The sequence below is a fragment of the Xenia sp. Carnegie-2017 genome, unplaced genomic scaffold, assembly GCF_021976095.1.
Source record: "Xenia sp. Carnegie-2017 unplaced genomic scaffold, XeniaSp_v1 HiC_scaffold_30, whole genome shotgun sequence".
Classification (NCBI taxonomy): domain Eukaryota; kingdom Metazoa; phylum Cnidaria; class Anthozoa; order Malacalcyonacea; family Xeniidae; genus Xenia; species Xenia sp. Carnegie-2017.
Genome location: NW_025813494.1, coordinates 339,123 through 354,371, shown reverse-complemented (window position 1 = coordinate 354,371; position 15,249 = coordinate 339,123). Strand labels below are relative to the sequence as shown.

The window sequence follows — 15,249 nt, the reverse complement described above, 5'->3', positions numbered from 1 at the left end:
TTCTCAGTAGATTTATCAGAATATCATAATACTTTATAAGACACCCAGAATCAATCCTACCAAAAAAAACTCAAAAAAATTACATACCTACTTATAATATATTTCCAGTCGACTTAAGTCGTAGGGGTAAGCTAACTTTTTCTAACTCCTTTTTGGACATTTTAACTAAGATTTACCCATCTATTCAAGAAAGACAGTTCCACCAAGCTGTTTACAAATAGTCAAAAACACAAGTATTGCGCATGGGATTATGCATTAAAGCTTAACGACACATTGACAGTGTAAAGAATGCCGTTTGATATTTATTTCTAATATAGCTAAAGCATTACTTGAAAACATATACGCTATTTTACAGTAGATTTACCTCTTTTAAATGTGTGTGTCTATTTCACAAAAACCTGAAGCATTATTTTCAATATTTGATGCTTACGATATCGTGGTTGATTTCGCTGGTTGTCATTAATACACAGGAATAGAGATCCGATTCGGGAGGGAGCGAATGTTAAAATTTCTCAAAGTGGAAGTTTTGACAACCAAAATCCGCCATTACCGCCATGTTTTTGACCACGAGGCCCAGGCCCCTTTGCCCCTTCAGGTCTTATAGAGCTCAATGGCTGAGACACACTGTCGCTGTCGCTATGTCGTTACCGCGCAGCGACGGGATTGCGCGGTTACAAAGCCGTGTCGCTGTGTCGTTTCAACCATTGAGTTCTATAAGACCTGGAGGGGAAACGTCATCAAAATTACTATAAATTATCAGCGCGCGGCCGCGTGGTCAAAAACATGGCGGATTTTGGTTGTCAAAGTCAGCGGAGACGCGGGCTCATAAAATGAAATTTTTCGCCCACCCGGATTTGACAACCACAATTGCGATTATATAAAATATCAATGCCAAGCACAAAACTTTAGAAATTTTATCTTTAAAACATGCTGCAAACCTGTTTGGTATACGGATGCTGAAGTAATGCCAGAAAGGAAACATTTCATGACACCGGTAAGCAACGTAAGATTGTTTACTATTTAAAGTGTTCAGTGTTTTGTTTTAAGTCAATACTTGAAGTGTGATGGCATATATTTTGTGAATGTTTTACTCCTAAGTTATAATTTAAGTTATGTTTATCCAGTCTTATTTGTTCTTTACTTAATCGATTGCTAGACGAGGCAAAGCAACCAGTTCTTATCGAGATATGCATATCTTAAAACTCCTTGTTTCAACTGAGTTGAAATGGAGGATTTTTCATGATATTTTTCTGAAAATATGAAGCAAATATTAAGACAGAGCTGTATTGAAATCAAATGCAGTGCAGGATTAATGCTCTTTGGTACATGTCGTACAATAAAAATACCTGTATTAAACAGCTAGCCTGGACAATTTGACAGATTATGGACAATCTTGATGATGGTGTGTTAAGGTTTGCTTTTGCTAAAAGTTTTATAAATGCCATCTGGTGTTTCTGTAAATGAATTGTTTGTTGTAGTAAACAGGTTAGTACATAAAAATAAGATAAAACTACTTTGTTCAATAATGTGCCAAATTATGCTCCTACCTTGAAATATTTGCTCAAGATAAGCTTATTATGATGACATGTAACCTTAAATATAGTACTGCATCATCTGACAAAATCCATACATTTTTCAATTCCAGGTGATTAAAAATTCACATAAGATGCATTGATTGCAATGAAGTTGAATGTGGAACAAGCAAAAATTGATGGCAAAAAACTTTTTATGTCTTGAAGAATTATGATATCATTTAAAAGAATAAGAGTAGCAATCTAGTAAAAGAAGCGACATCTGTTTTCAACATGAGACTTTTCCAACTATGTATAGTTTCTTTGTACAAAATACTGTTTTATATAAACTTGATTTTTAAGTCATTCACTGATATTTTTATCAAAAGATGGAAACAAAAATTTAAAGGCATAATGTACAATTCAAAAGTTTGTCAAGTTGTTTGAACCTAGAAAAAATTAGTATAGGTAACTGCAATTTGTAAGGACACAAGAGAAAAGTAGTGCAAGAAGGTTAGCATTTTTGAGAATTAATAAGTTCTTCTTGACATACATTACACAAGGCCATAATATTATAAATAATGACTGTACAATAACAATTATACAACATGCTAAATATCTTCACCTACATTATAATTATTTAAACAGATTTGCCTTCATGCAGCAATAAGAAAAGTGTTATGTCAGAGAAACCAATGCACTTTAATTTATGAAATCGTATTTTCAATGGGAAATTAATGTAGTTCTGTTCAGTAGTAGATCCATGGTTGTCAATGACAATCCAGTTTCTAATATCTTGGCTCAAAACAGAACCAGCAACATGATTATAGAATTTCTGAATTTCGTTCTTTTGCTCTCCTAGTTCAAGATATTTTCTTCATAAGTTCTCAGTAGATTTATCAGAATATCATAATACTTTATAAGACACCCAGAATCAATTCTACCAAAAAAACTCAAAAATTACATACCTACTTATAATATATTTCCAGTCGACTTAAGTCGTAGGGGTAAGCTAACTTTTCTAACTCCTTTTGGACATTTTAACTAAGATTTACCCATCTATTCAAGAAAGACAGTTGCACCAAGCTGTTAACAAACAGTCAAAAACACAAGTAATGCGCATGGGATTATGCATTGCTTAACAACACATTGACAGTTTAAAGAATGCCGTTTGATATTTATTTCTAATATAGCTAAAGCATTACTTGACAAAATATACGTTATTTTACAGTAGATTTACCTCATTTAAATGTGTGTGTCTATTTCACAAAAACCTGAAGCATTATTTTCAATATTTTATGCTTACAGTATCGTGGTTGTTTTCGCTGGTTGTTTTTATATACGCAGGAATAGAGATCCGCATTCGGGAGGGAGCGAATGTTAAAAATTTTTCTCAAAGTGGAAGTTTTGACAACCAAAATCCGCCATTACCGCCATGTTTTTGACCACGGGGTCCAGGCCCCTTTGCCCCTCCAGGTCTTTTAGAGCTCAATGGTTTCAACACAGCCAGCGAATTCGCTGGAGCACATGAAATCGCTGTGTCGCTAGGACAAATTTTCAAAATGGCGTCACTAGAAGAAGCACTTATAAATTCTTTTCGCGCGTATCCTGCTCTTTACGACATGTCTTTAAAAGACTATAAAGATGAAAAATTGAAGGCAAATATCTGGAAAAAGATAGCCGAAGAAATGCGTGCAATCGGTTTTGATTTCTCAGGTAAATAGTCATTTCGCAAAACATGTTTTCTTATCTCACAATATTTTTTGTCAGTATCGTCTGACCCAGTCAAATAAATATTTATTTTTCTCTTATTAAGCAAACGAACTAAAAGATAAAATGAAAAATTTGCGAGACACATATAGGCGATGCAAAAAGAAGCATGATGCAGCTATCAAATCTGGTGCTCCTGCTTCCTCAACACCAAACTGGGAGTTTTGGTCTATTTTGACCTGGCTGGATGATTTCGCAAAACGACGCCAGTATGTAATTTTGAAATTACACTATGACTTTCTAATAACAATGTAGGCAAAATAAGCTATTTCTATGAGTAATTGATCATTTTATTCATAGGACAATCTCGAATGTTGTTATCCCTGTGGAAGACCAACTTACGTCTTCTCAAATCCAGGAAGACTCTGAGGAGATAGCTGAGAGTGTGCTTGCTGACAGTTCATCAAGCCAATCAACAAATTTGTCCAGCACATCTGAAATTGTACGATGCAAGGAGAGGAAGGCTGAAGACATGTCACCATATCAAACAAAGTTGATTGGGTATCTAGAAACTCTTCACAAAAAACAAGTTGAAGAGCCAGAGAGTCAAGATGAATATGACTTTTTCGGAAAGAGTGTTGCTGAGCAAATTAGGAAGCTACCTACTCCATATGCTAGGGCTAAAGCCAAGAAGGAGATTCAGGATGTTCTTTTTAAGCTGGAGTTTCCAGAAAATTAGTTTGAGGTTTTTTAAGTGTTTCTGTTACAATCATTATTTTCAAATAAAAAAAAAACTAACAAAATAAACCGACTCTTTTCCAAATATTCTATTTATGTTATGATGTACGAAGGACATAATCCACTTGCCAAGATAACTCTCCTTCAGATGACATAAAATAACATGCAAAATCTTCTCTTACTCTAAGAGCTGCTTTTGTTTGGTTTCTAGAGCTCTGAGCAATGGGTTGAAGAGTAGCTTTTTCCATCTCAGCTCTCCAACTCCCTTCATTTATTTGGCCATTTTCATCCACTGTATCTGTGGAGCCAGGAGGTGTGTAACTTGCTGCAGATTGCTTTCGCAGAAAGTTGTGAAGAACACATATAGCTTTAGTCAATTTGACCATGTTGTTTGGCTCAGCAACAATAGCAGTTTTCAAGATTCTCCACTTGGAAACCATGATGCCTACAGATATTGACATAATCAAATTATGAAGTATTGATATATACAACAATGTTTTTATTTGAGTTTACCAAATGTATTTTCAATTGTCCTTCTAGCTCTTGATAATCTGTAATTGAATACTTTTTTTGCTACACAGTCCAAAGATTTACCAGGATATGGTCGCATAATCCATGTCTTCAATGGAAAAGCCTCATCCCCAACAATGCAATATGGCATCTTCTTGCCATCATTTATCAGAGGTCTGGGGTCTGGTAACTGGACTTTTCCTTTAAAAAATTGCACTTTATGTATATATACAAAATATATATGTTTTGCATTTTAAGATCAATTACATGTGCATACCATTTAGGAATGCTGATCCAAATGTTGTATTTTCAAGACTCCAGAGTCACTCCACCGCCAGATTCTCCAACATCAACATACACAAACTGATAATGGGCATCACACATTGCCATCAGCACAATGGAATGAAACTTTTTGTAATTGAAGAATGCTGAGCCAGAGTTTCTAGGAGCCTGAATTGCAATATGTTTCCCATCCAAAGCACCAATACAATTTGGAAAATTCCAGACAGTAGAGAATCGATTTCAATTGAAAAACTAGGTCACAAACAGTAAAGAAACTTTGTTTCAAGCTCAGGAACTCACTCCGTGCAATAAATCAACATGATAATGAGATAGAAACTCACCCTTGCTCAATACCCTGCCATTCTAATGCACTCGATGGTGCTTTTAAATACATTGGCATAAGTACAGACCACAAAACCTCACATGTATCGTATATTATGCTGCGAACTGTACTTAAACCACGACGATATGCAAAGGCCACTGACTGAGGCGAATCTCCTGTTGCCAGTCTACGCAAAGTGATGGCTAGCCTTTCTCCTGGTGAAACTGACTGACGCAAATGAGTATTTTGCCTTCTTAATGAAGGACCAACTAAGCTCAAAAGGAAATCAAAGGTCATTTGATTCATTCTGAAGTAAATAAAGAATTGTTCTTCGTCATTCCTCAATTCTTGAACTAAGTTTCCAAAGTCACCTTGTTCGCGTTGTCGTCGGTTGATATCTCTCACCCAGCAGCGCCTCTTACGAACTACCCGTCGGTTTTGTTTGTTTTCTTCCTCGTCCAACTCGTTTAAAACAATTGCTATTAATATATCTCGTAAGTTCTGGTTCGACGCCATACTGAAATGAACCGCCAAATTCGTATTTCCGCTAAAATTCTCTAGGGGACTGGTACGTGCTTAAAATCAAGTCGCTTTGCCTGTTGCGCTAGCGACAGTGTGTCTGTCATCATTTTTCGTGTCGCTTCGTCGCTCTGTCGTTTCACCGTAACGACCAAGCGACAGCGACAGTGTGTCTCGGGCTTTAGATAGCACAGAAAGCAATCTAAATTGGCTATCTTCCGCATTTTAAAATTTAGAACTCTGAGTAATACCCATTTAGAATGAGCGAAACGGGTGTAAATTGTCAGTGAGGAGTTTTCATCGAGTATTTTCGGGAGAAAGACGAATGCGACTCTGCGGACATTACGTCATTCGAGTGTGATAGTGTGATGTTGTGTGATGTATCACAATATTGCTAGCCAAAGTAGCAAAAAATATATCGCGCATCAGATGAAAACGTAAGAATTCACCATATTATAGATATTGCTGTTCAAAAGGAATGGAATCATTGTATCATTGTGTATTAAATTAGGCAAATTTTAACTACAATTAAGTTATTATTTATTCTACCTTGATATACAGCGTGTAAAAGAAGAAATCCGAGACTCTGGAGAAAGTTCTGAATGATGGTTTAGCCTTGTTGGCGAAAGAAAAAGGATCAAAATGTCGGGGAAAAGCTTCTCATTTTGCATAGTGCAAGTTGGTTGTAAGAGGTTGACCCACACGCCTTACCGCTGCCGTCAAGGATCAATTAGCAAAATGGTAATGTTGATATTTAGTATTTATATTAAAATTTACTATCTTCAGTAGTATGTTGAGATTGTTGTTCTTGTTTGCAATTTTATGCTAAATAATATGTAGTATGCGTGTGTAACTACATCATGCTATGAAATTTTGTACTTGAAATATTGACTGTACAATTTTGCTGCTTTAAATCATATATGGCTCAAACAATTTTGTCCAGTGTCCTTAGCAGATTTGACTATTTAGTTTCTTATGGGTAAGCAGAAAGACAACTGAGTAAACTGTCATTACATTACCATGCATGGTTGTACCTAAAACTGTTACAGGTCAATGTTGTTTAAGTTAGGTACTGTATAAGAAATTGCATTGTAAATTTATATTAGATAACCAGCAGTATGATAGCTCTGTGGCTGATGACTTTCAAGTAAATGATGAGCACAAGCAAACAGACGTTGATATTGGTAAGCATCAATGTATGTGTATAATATTAAGTTAAATGTAATAGATTTGTCTAATGATTGCTCATGCTTGAAATGCTTTTGGTAAAAGTAATAATTGCATTTGAAATCAATAATTGCAATAATTTGTTGAAATGCATGTATGTAGCTCTATCCACTTTGATATTGAGCACCTTTATTTGAAATTGTCTTAGATCATATACCGTCTCATTTAATCAGAAATTGTCCACAACAAGCTCACTCAGCTAACAATTTTAATTTCTTTACTGGTTAAATATTTTATAATATAAGTCATTATTGTTTGTAGAGCTAGAGAATCTTATATTTGAATGCAGAGGACTTTTGGCTTCAGAGAAAGAGGATGCCAAGAAATGGTCTGATCGCATGGAAGAGCTTCATTCTCTTTGGGAAAATAATAGATCTACCATATTGAAACCTTGATCCAATGTGAATCAGTTGATAAAGGCACACCATGCTTCAATTGTAGGGAATCTCCAGGCTTGATAAAGTGTCATCAGTGTGGTAGTAACTGGCCAGTCTGTGTTGAATGTGATAGGAAAATTCATGAAAGAAAGCCATTCCATGATAGACATGGGTGGATGGGTAATCATTTCAGACCACTTCAGCCATCACATTCATTGGATAAAATGGACAAATAATTGAAGTTGGTATGTCATGTAAATATGGTAAAAGTATGTTAAATGTCATATGCACTATGCTAACTGATGTCAAAATCAACCTACATATGTAGCTACTTATAGGTATATAATTTGGGGTGATATAATTCTATTATTTATACAAAAAAAGGTTTTATCTCCCAGTCTAATGATGAAAATTTATTATATTTGTTTCTTAGATTGCTATGTTTCTTTGCATCCTGTCCAAAAGTTTTGTCATGGCTGCTCTAGAAAATCAACCTTTCACTCCGTGCCCAGTAAGGACATGATGACTATTTGTACAACACAAGGTAATGTACAAAGTATTTTATACTTGCAATGTTGAACATGCAAAATTTTGTGTTTGCTCCAATAAAATGTAATCTTATTGAACCGACAACTGTTGACATTAATCTTTAAACATTTTTTATTTCCTTCTTCATCAGTGTTGTGAAGGACTACTATATAATTTACTCATTAATTTACTGTAGTATTCTTCTTACATACTGTAATAGTTACATGTATACAGTAAACTGCCATCCTATGTACATAATGTCTTTTTAGTTATCATGTTTATTAATCTTTTTCTATTGTTAGGTCGCTTTGACATAAACAGTACATCATTCAAGTGTGTTTCTTGTTCAGCATTCTTGATGCCGACACTTATACGTTTATCCTCAACGGTGGAGTATCTTTGAATTATCTTTTTTGACAGGGCAGAAAGATAGTCTTCAGTCTCAACACACGAGATGTTTACATTTGATGTCAATAAAGAGGTATCGGTTAAAGAGGAGCTCAAAACGTACAATTCCTCTTCTTCGGCTAAATACGTGAAGAAGGAGCTTTCCATTTCTACAGAAACAGAAAAAAAATGATATACTGCACAGTCGTATTAAATTATGCCAGCAAGTAAAACCCGGTTACCTTTTGCAATACTTTGAACTTCACTCTTCCACTGCAAGAAATCAACGTGGTTCGGAGAGAGATTTACGCCAGAAACCATTTCATCAAGTTCTTTCCTTGTATTTTCTTGAGCTTCTATATACTAAAAAGAAAATAACTTATCAGGATGACGGCTGTTAGTAGCGTTATTTGGCCGCATGTATAAAATACTTTTTGAGAAGCAACCTTTGCATATCTCTTGCAGAGGGAGCTGGACAGATCACATATTTTCCGTTTATTCCACGCAAGAGCATGTTCAGTTATGAGTTCTTCTCTTGCTAAAATTGTCAAAAAAGCACATACATAGCATGACACATCAATTGAAAACCATAAAAAATGTTCCAGTAACTTGAGACCAACGTGGACGATAGCTACGTTATATGGATAATCGTTCTATCCAACAAATAAAGTCTACAATATAATTAAACATATTTTATAAACTTATTTTAAGTAACACTTACACTCGGGTAACATGTACTTTGTAGTGTTGGCCAGTCTCGAAAGGTAACTATTAATCTGCTCAACTTCCTCTCCTGTGGAATATGCAGAACCTTTTGCCACCGTCCTCCCACAATACCTTAAAATAAGACGAGTTTGGAAATTCTTGTTTATAAGAAATTCATTAATGTCTGAGTAGACAATACTGAGAGTGAACATCGATATACGTATAAGTACACAGCCAGCATTCATTATAAAAACACATGATACCAGTGTACCTGGCATGTCCAATTATGTGCTTTGGCATGCATCACAGATAAAGCAGGTTTTATTTCGTGAGCATTTGACTCATCCGACTTTGATGCCTTCACTGCCCACTTCCAATATTTACATATGATATCTTGCCAAATGTATTTAACATTGTTTGGAATCATTTTGTGAACATGGATGTAATTAGAGTAGCCATAAATCTCTCCGCGAAACATGTTTACAGCCCACTGAGCAATTGCATGCCGGCAACCTGCAATTTCCAGTCCTGTTTCGTCTAGACGACTCTTTCGTTTTCCTTTATTTCCAGCAGCTCGCCAATTACTTTCACCACATTTCCCGTCATCAGAAAAGTTCTGTAACACAAGATTCAAATTCGAACCATGATCGTGGAAAAACGAACATTTATATATTGATTCAGAAAAGGCTAAACTGTCGATTTTATTATTTATTACAATGAATACAATAGCCAAAATGCAAAACCAATAATAATGAATAAATATCATTATCAATAAGTATTGAGTTATAATGAAAAGAACTTTACTCATGTAATGGTGTATTGTACTGAACTGTACAAAACATTTCAACATCAGTGCAAAGCATGACCTCCAAATTACCCGAACTTGGGGAGTGGAATAAACCTTTCTAATATGCTCTGAAACATGTTCATTCGAAGAAATAAAAAGATCTCCATAGTAAGACTGACTTTGTTCTCTATAAAAGAGAGAAAACAAGAGTTTACATTATGAAAGGCTCCTTAGAATGTGTAAAAATTACAGAGTTTGACATAATACCTTCCTGAATGTTTATATCGGTATAACTTCATGTTGCCATCTACATGACAGGAGTGTTGGTTGGATGAGCAACTAGGACAAAACATCCACTCTTTTCCTGGGCTTTTTCCACCTCATAATTAAAATATTTCCATTCTCGAAAGGCTTTTGTGAACGTTCGTGGATTTATTGATCCAAACTAAAAATTGAAAGAAAGTAGAAATCACATAGAAAAAAATTGTAGACTTTTGCCACACATACATATACATTTTTTCATGAATTTGGATGTTTTCCATAACACTAGTGACAATGGTAATTGCTTTACACAAAAAAAACTATGTACAATGCTGAGAGTTTACACTTAGTAATGTGGCATACACACAAAGTATTTATGTACGCACCCTTCCTTTTGAAACACTTATGTCTTCCAATGATCTAATAAAACTGGACTCAGAACAACCTGGCATTCTCTTTTGCATTGTGTTCCACAGCAGAAGTAAATCCTGTGAAAATAACACATTTAAAGACTTTGGATTTGCTGGCCAGTAGCCATTACCAAGAATATCTGCAAGTGTCGGCATCAAGAATGCTGAACAAGAAACACACTTGAATGATGTACTGTTTATGTCAAAGCGACCTAACAATAGAAAAAGATTAATAAACATGATAACTAAAAAGACATTATGTACATAGGATGGCAGTTTACTGTATACATGTAACTATTACAGTATGTAAGAAGAATACTACAGTAAATTAATGAGTAAATTATATAGTAGTCCTTCACAACACTGATGAAGAAGGAAATAAAAAATGTTTAAAGATTAATGTCAACAGTTGTCGGTTCAATAAGATTACATTTTATTGGAGCAAACACAAAATTTTGCATGTTCAACATTGCAAGTATAAAATACTTTGTACATTACCTTGTGTTGTACAAATAGTCATCATGTCCTTACTGGGCACGGAGTGAAAGGTTGATTTTCTAGAGCAGCCATGACAAAACTTTTGGACAGGATGCAAAGAAACATAGCAATCTAAGAAACAAATATAATAAATTTTCATCATTAGACTGGGAGATAAAACCTTTTTTTGTATAAATAATAGAATTATATCACCCCAAATTATATACCTATAAGTAGCTACATATGTAGGTTGATTTTGACATCAGTTAGCATAGTGCATATGACATTTAACATACTTTTACCATATTTACATGACATACCAACTTCAATTATTTGTCCATTTTATCCAATGAATGTGATGGCTGAAGTGGTCTGAAATGATTACCCATCCACCCATGTCTATCATGGAATGGCTTTCTTTCATGAATTTTCCTATCACATTCAACACAGACTGGCCAGTTACTACCACACTGATGACACTTTATCAAGCCTGGAGATTCCCCAATTGAAGCATGGTGTGCCTTTATCAACTGATTCACATTGGATCAAGGTTTCAATATGGTAGATCTATTATTTTCCCAAAGAGAATGAAGCTCTTCCATGCGATCAGACCATTTCTTGGCATCCTCTTTCTCTGAAGCCAAAAGTCCTCTGCATTCAAATATAAGATTCTCTAGCTCTACAAAACAATAATGACTTATATTATAAAATATTTAACCAGTAAAGAAATTAAAAATTGTTAGCTGAGTGAGCTTGTTGTGGACAATTTCTGATTAAATGAGACGGTATATGATCTAAGACAATTTCAAATAAAGGTGCTCAATATCAAAGTGGATAGAGCTACATACATGCATTTCAACAAATTATTGCAATTATTGATTTCAAATGCAATTATTACTTTTACTAAAAGCATTTCAAGCATGAGCAATCATTAGACAAATCTATTACATTTAACTTAGTATTATACACATACATTGATGCTTACCAATATCAACGTCTGTTTGCTTGTGCTCATCATTTACTTGAAAGTCATCAGCCACAGAGCTATCATACTGCTGGTTATCTAATATAAATTTACAATGCAATTTCTTATACAGTACCTAACTTAAACAACATTGACCTGTAACAGTTTTAGGTACAACCATGCATGGTAATGTAATGACAGTTTACTCAGTTGTCTTTCTGCTTACCCATAAGAAACTAAATAGTCAAATCTGCTAAGGACACTGGACAAAATTGTTTGAGCCATATATGATTTAAAGCAGCAAAATTGTACAGTCAATATTTCAAGTACAAAATTTCATAGCATGATGTAGTTACACACGCATACTACATATTATTTAGCATAAAATTGCAAACAAGAACAATCTCAACATACTACTGAAGATAGTAAATTTTAATATAAATACTAAATATTAACATTACCATTTTGCTTAATTGATCCTTGACGGCAGCGGTAAGGCGTGTGTGTCAACCTCTTAAAACCAACTTGCACTAAGCGAAAATGAGAAGGCTTTTTCCCCGACATTTTGATCCTTTTCTTTCGCCAACAAGGCTAAACCATCATTCAGAACTTTCTCCAGAGTCTCGGATTTCTTCTTTTACACGCTGTATATCAAGGTAGAATAAATAATAGCTTAATTGTAGTTAAAATTTGCCTAATTTAATACACAATGATTCCATTCCTTTTGAACAGCAATATCTATAATATGGTGAATTCTTACGTTTTGGTCGTTTTTCCGCCATGTTAACTTTTCGCGGGTGCGCAAAACGTATTGAATTTGGATAGTTACGGAGTTTCCCTTGGATTGATGATTATTATCTATTTAAGCCGTTTTGTCAATTGATGCTATTCATCTATTTAAACTTGAGACTGTGTTGGCATACTTAATCGCACCAAGCTCCCACGCCAGTTGACACCTACTATATGAAGTATTACGAAAGTTGTCGTATGATTGACATCATTACCACGCATGCTCAGATGATTTCTTTGATAATTTGCGACTAAGTGAGCTATTTGACCAGTTAGTCGTTGCTATGACTATGGACAATTAGTCGAGTGGACTGTGCATGCTCGAGTGCACGCGCAGATGATTTTTCTATTAAATTGTTACTAAGCATAATATTTATTTCAAAATCTGTGCTGAAAGATACAGTTGGTCGTTACCATGCACTTGTTTTGACAAATGCATTTCAAACTCATCAACACTTTGTTACGCCACTCGTAATATCTGTGACAATGTTAGAGATGGTTATATTTTTCTCCATAACTTTGTATCTGCATATTTTGTGCAGAAGCAATTCTCTAATATTTATGACAGATATTATAACTTGTGACTGAGGTAGAACTAATATTTGATAGTGAAACTTCAAACGGTGACACAAAATCAGGCATTTCATATAATGACAGTTATAAAACTGTGTTCCACAATACATTGATTATTTTCACCGAGAGGCAAGGAAATTGCTGATTGCTCTCAAAATCTAGTAGTATGAGTAAGTTTAAAGCAAGTATGATTTTAACACATGCTACTGTGGTCTAACTCACCCAAAAATAAAAATATATTTCATTCTGTAAAAATTGAAAGATTGTAGAATTGAAAATGATTATCATGCGCATTGTTCTTATAATTTCATAAAAAAAATCCATTTAACAGTAAGATATCGACGAAATTAAATAAACGGCCAATTCAGAATTTTCATCTTGATCCATTCGTTAGCAAGGTCTGTGAGGTTGTTTAGCTGAAATTAAGAAAATTTATTTTAGCCCAAAGTCGAGTAACTTTTTGTATATGCTGATTTCAACCACATTTCTTCATTTTTTCGCAGTTATCCAGTCAGAAATTGAAACTTAACGCTTGTCTTGGTGCGTAAATTGATTACATACATGCATGGTATGTTGGAAATTGATTGGGCCCAATCCGACAATAATTTGCAACCACTTTTTTTTGATGCTGCCAAAATTTTCTTTTTGATTCCTGTTGGAATTTGATTATTGATGAAATGTGTAAAAGGTTGGTTTGTTATGACAATCTATACCTTTTGCTACATGCCCTACATCAAAGTAGTGCTCGATTTTTGGTCTTTGTTTTGACATGTAGGATTTGATTTGAGCATGTCTGTCTGTGGTCATTGACTTCACCTTCATCCCACTTTCATCAAGCTTTTCCAGACATCTCTTTAATCCCTCAAGTTCCATAGCTCCAAAGTTTGTCACTTCATTGGACTATGTAACATAATTATGTGAGTATTCTAACCATGTTTTATGTACAGTTGTTGAAGAATTGTTACCTGAACAAGTTGTGTGTCTAAAATGTTGTTAGATTCCAAATCCATACAGCTATATGACCCATACTTGGCACAATATCCAGGCGAATCACATCTTCCATCTCCTCCAAGGTTAATGTTCCTTTCTCTGATTGATTCTAGAAGATGCTTTTGGTTCATATGCCAAACATTTGAAACACTGGGTATCAAATACGCTGTTTGAATATTGCTATATGTGCGCTCTGACAGAAATTGTATGCCTGAGTGACGAAGGAATTGAAGAACTTTGCTGGGGCTACTACCACTAAACAAAATGCTGGCAGCAAAGACGAAGTTACCCAAAGGCATTCGCTCATGCAGAGGTTGGCTATTCTAGTCTCGAACATAACCACAATGACATTTTGCTAGTACGTTAACCATACTACTAGTCGTTTTCGTCACAATGGAACAGCTTTCACCACAACATGGGCATTGACTCACTAACTGTCTCAGGCAACTATCAAACACTATGTATTTTCTCTCATTTTGAACGTCTTCCCTATAACATAAAAATTACCATCAGAATCAGAGAGAGATAAACGTAACGTTCTGAGAAACATAACAGAGAAAAGCAATGTAAAGAATAGTCAGGTGACTGGATAGTTGGTACTAAGTAACGTTGCATTGTCATTGTCGGATTCTTCATTTTCGCTTAACTCATTTCAACATTGAGAGTCTGATCCATTGTTGCTATTGCTCATCGTCGACGTGCTTTCTGTATCAGACCATACAGCGCTATCCTCAAAATGTTCAATATCACATGACGTCGTCTGTGTGCTGCGATTTTATGTTGAAATGAACTCAACCTCCGTACCTTAGCATAAAATTATCGTATTGCTGAATTTTTCACAAAAATCAAAACGGCCGGAATGGAAAGTCTATACCTCTACTTGTCATATTTTGCACTTTTGTTTGAGTGGTTCTTGACCTTACGTGTTTTTGCGGACGGATTGTTATGGCTGCTTGGCATTTCACATTGCGCTTCTAAGGTACGTTAAGGAATTTTTTATGAGTTAAAATAACAAAGAAAAGATCAAACGACATTAGTCTGAATTAGTTACCACTGTATATGTTTGTGTTTCGCTGTCTACATATATTTTGGCATCATTCATCTTAGACAAACTTCCTTTGAGGTAAACATTTGTTTGTGCAAACATTTCGAGCCGATGTCGACACATCGTGGTCGTCGTCT

At 35.0% G+C, this 15,249-nt stretch overlaps 3 protein-coding genes and 1 long non-coding RNA gene across 4 annotated transcripts; all 4 read right to left on the bottom strand.

Annotated features, from left to right (window-relative positions):
• Nucleotides 1-4,057: 4,057 nt before the first annotated feature.
• Nucleotides 4,058-4,763, bottom strand: LOC124455248. Its single transcript, XM_047005939.1, has 2 exons — nt 4,473-4,763; nt 4,058-4,404 (listed from the first exon to the last, which is right to left on the bottom strand). The coding sequence occupies exons 1-2, from the start codon at nt 4,618-4,620 to the stop codon at nt 4,058-4,060; spliced, it is 495 nt and encodes a 164-aa protein (XP_046861895.1). The 5' UTR covers nt 4,621-4,763.
• A 3,069-nt stretch (nt 4,764-7,832) lies between these two features.
• Nucleotides 7,833-11,089, bottom strand: LOC124455247. Its single transcript, XM_047005938.1, has 10 exons — nt 11,072-11,089; nt 10,773-10,883; nt 10,251-10,486; nt 9,915-10,048; nt 9,694-9,790; nt 9,080-9,432; nt 8,833-8,948; nt 8,558-8,649; nt 8,354-8,474; nt 7,833-8,281 (listed from the first exon to the last, which is right to left on the bottom strand). Exons 2-10 carry the CDS (start codon nt 10,795-10,797, stop codon nt 7,971-7,973), a joined length of 1,485 nt encoding a protein of 494 aa, XP_046861894.1. The 5' UTR covers nt 10,798-10,883; nt 11,072-11,089; the 3' UTR covers nt 7,833-7,970.
• Nucleotides 11,090-11,296: 207 nt separating this feature from the next.
• Nucleotides 11,297-12,279, bottom strand: LOC124455246. Its single transcript, XM_047005937.1, has 3 exons — nt 12,177-12,279; nt 11,737-11,814; nt 11,297-11,430 (listed from the first exon to the last, which is right to left on the bottom strand). The coding sequence occupies exons 1-3, from the start codon at nt 12,277-12,279 to the stop codon at nt 11,297-11,299; spliced, it is 315 nt and encodes a 104-aa protein (XP_046861893.1).
• A 2,043-nt stretch (nt 12,280-14,322) lies between these two features.
• LOC124455144 lies at nt 14,323-14,980 on the bottom strand. The gene is made up of 3 exons (XR_006951726.1): nt 14,942-14,980; nt 14,676-14,871; nt 14,323-14,556 (listed from the first exon to the last, which is right to left on the bottom strand). It is a non-coding gene; the product is annotated as an uncharacterized LOC124455144 (long non-coding RNA).
• Between the last annotated feature and the right edge of the window lie 269 nt (nt 14,981-15,249).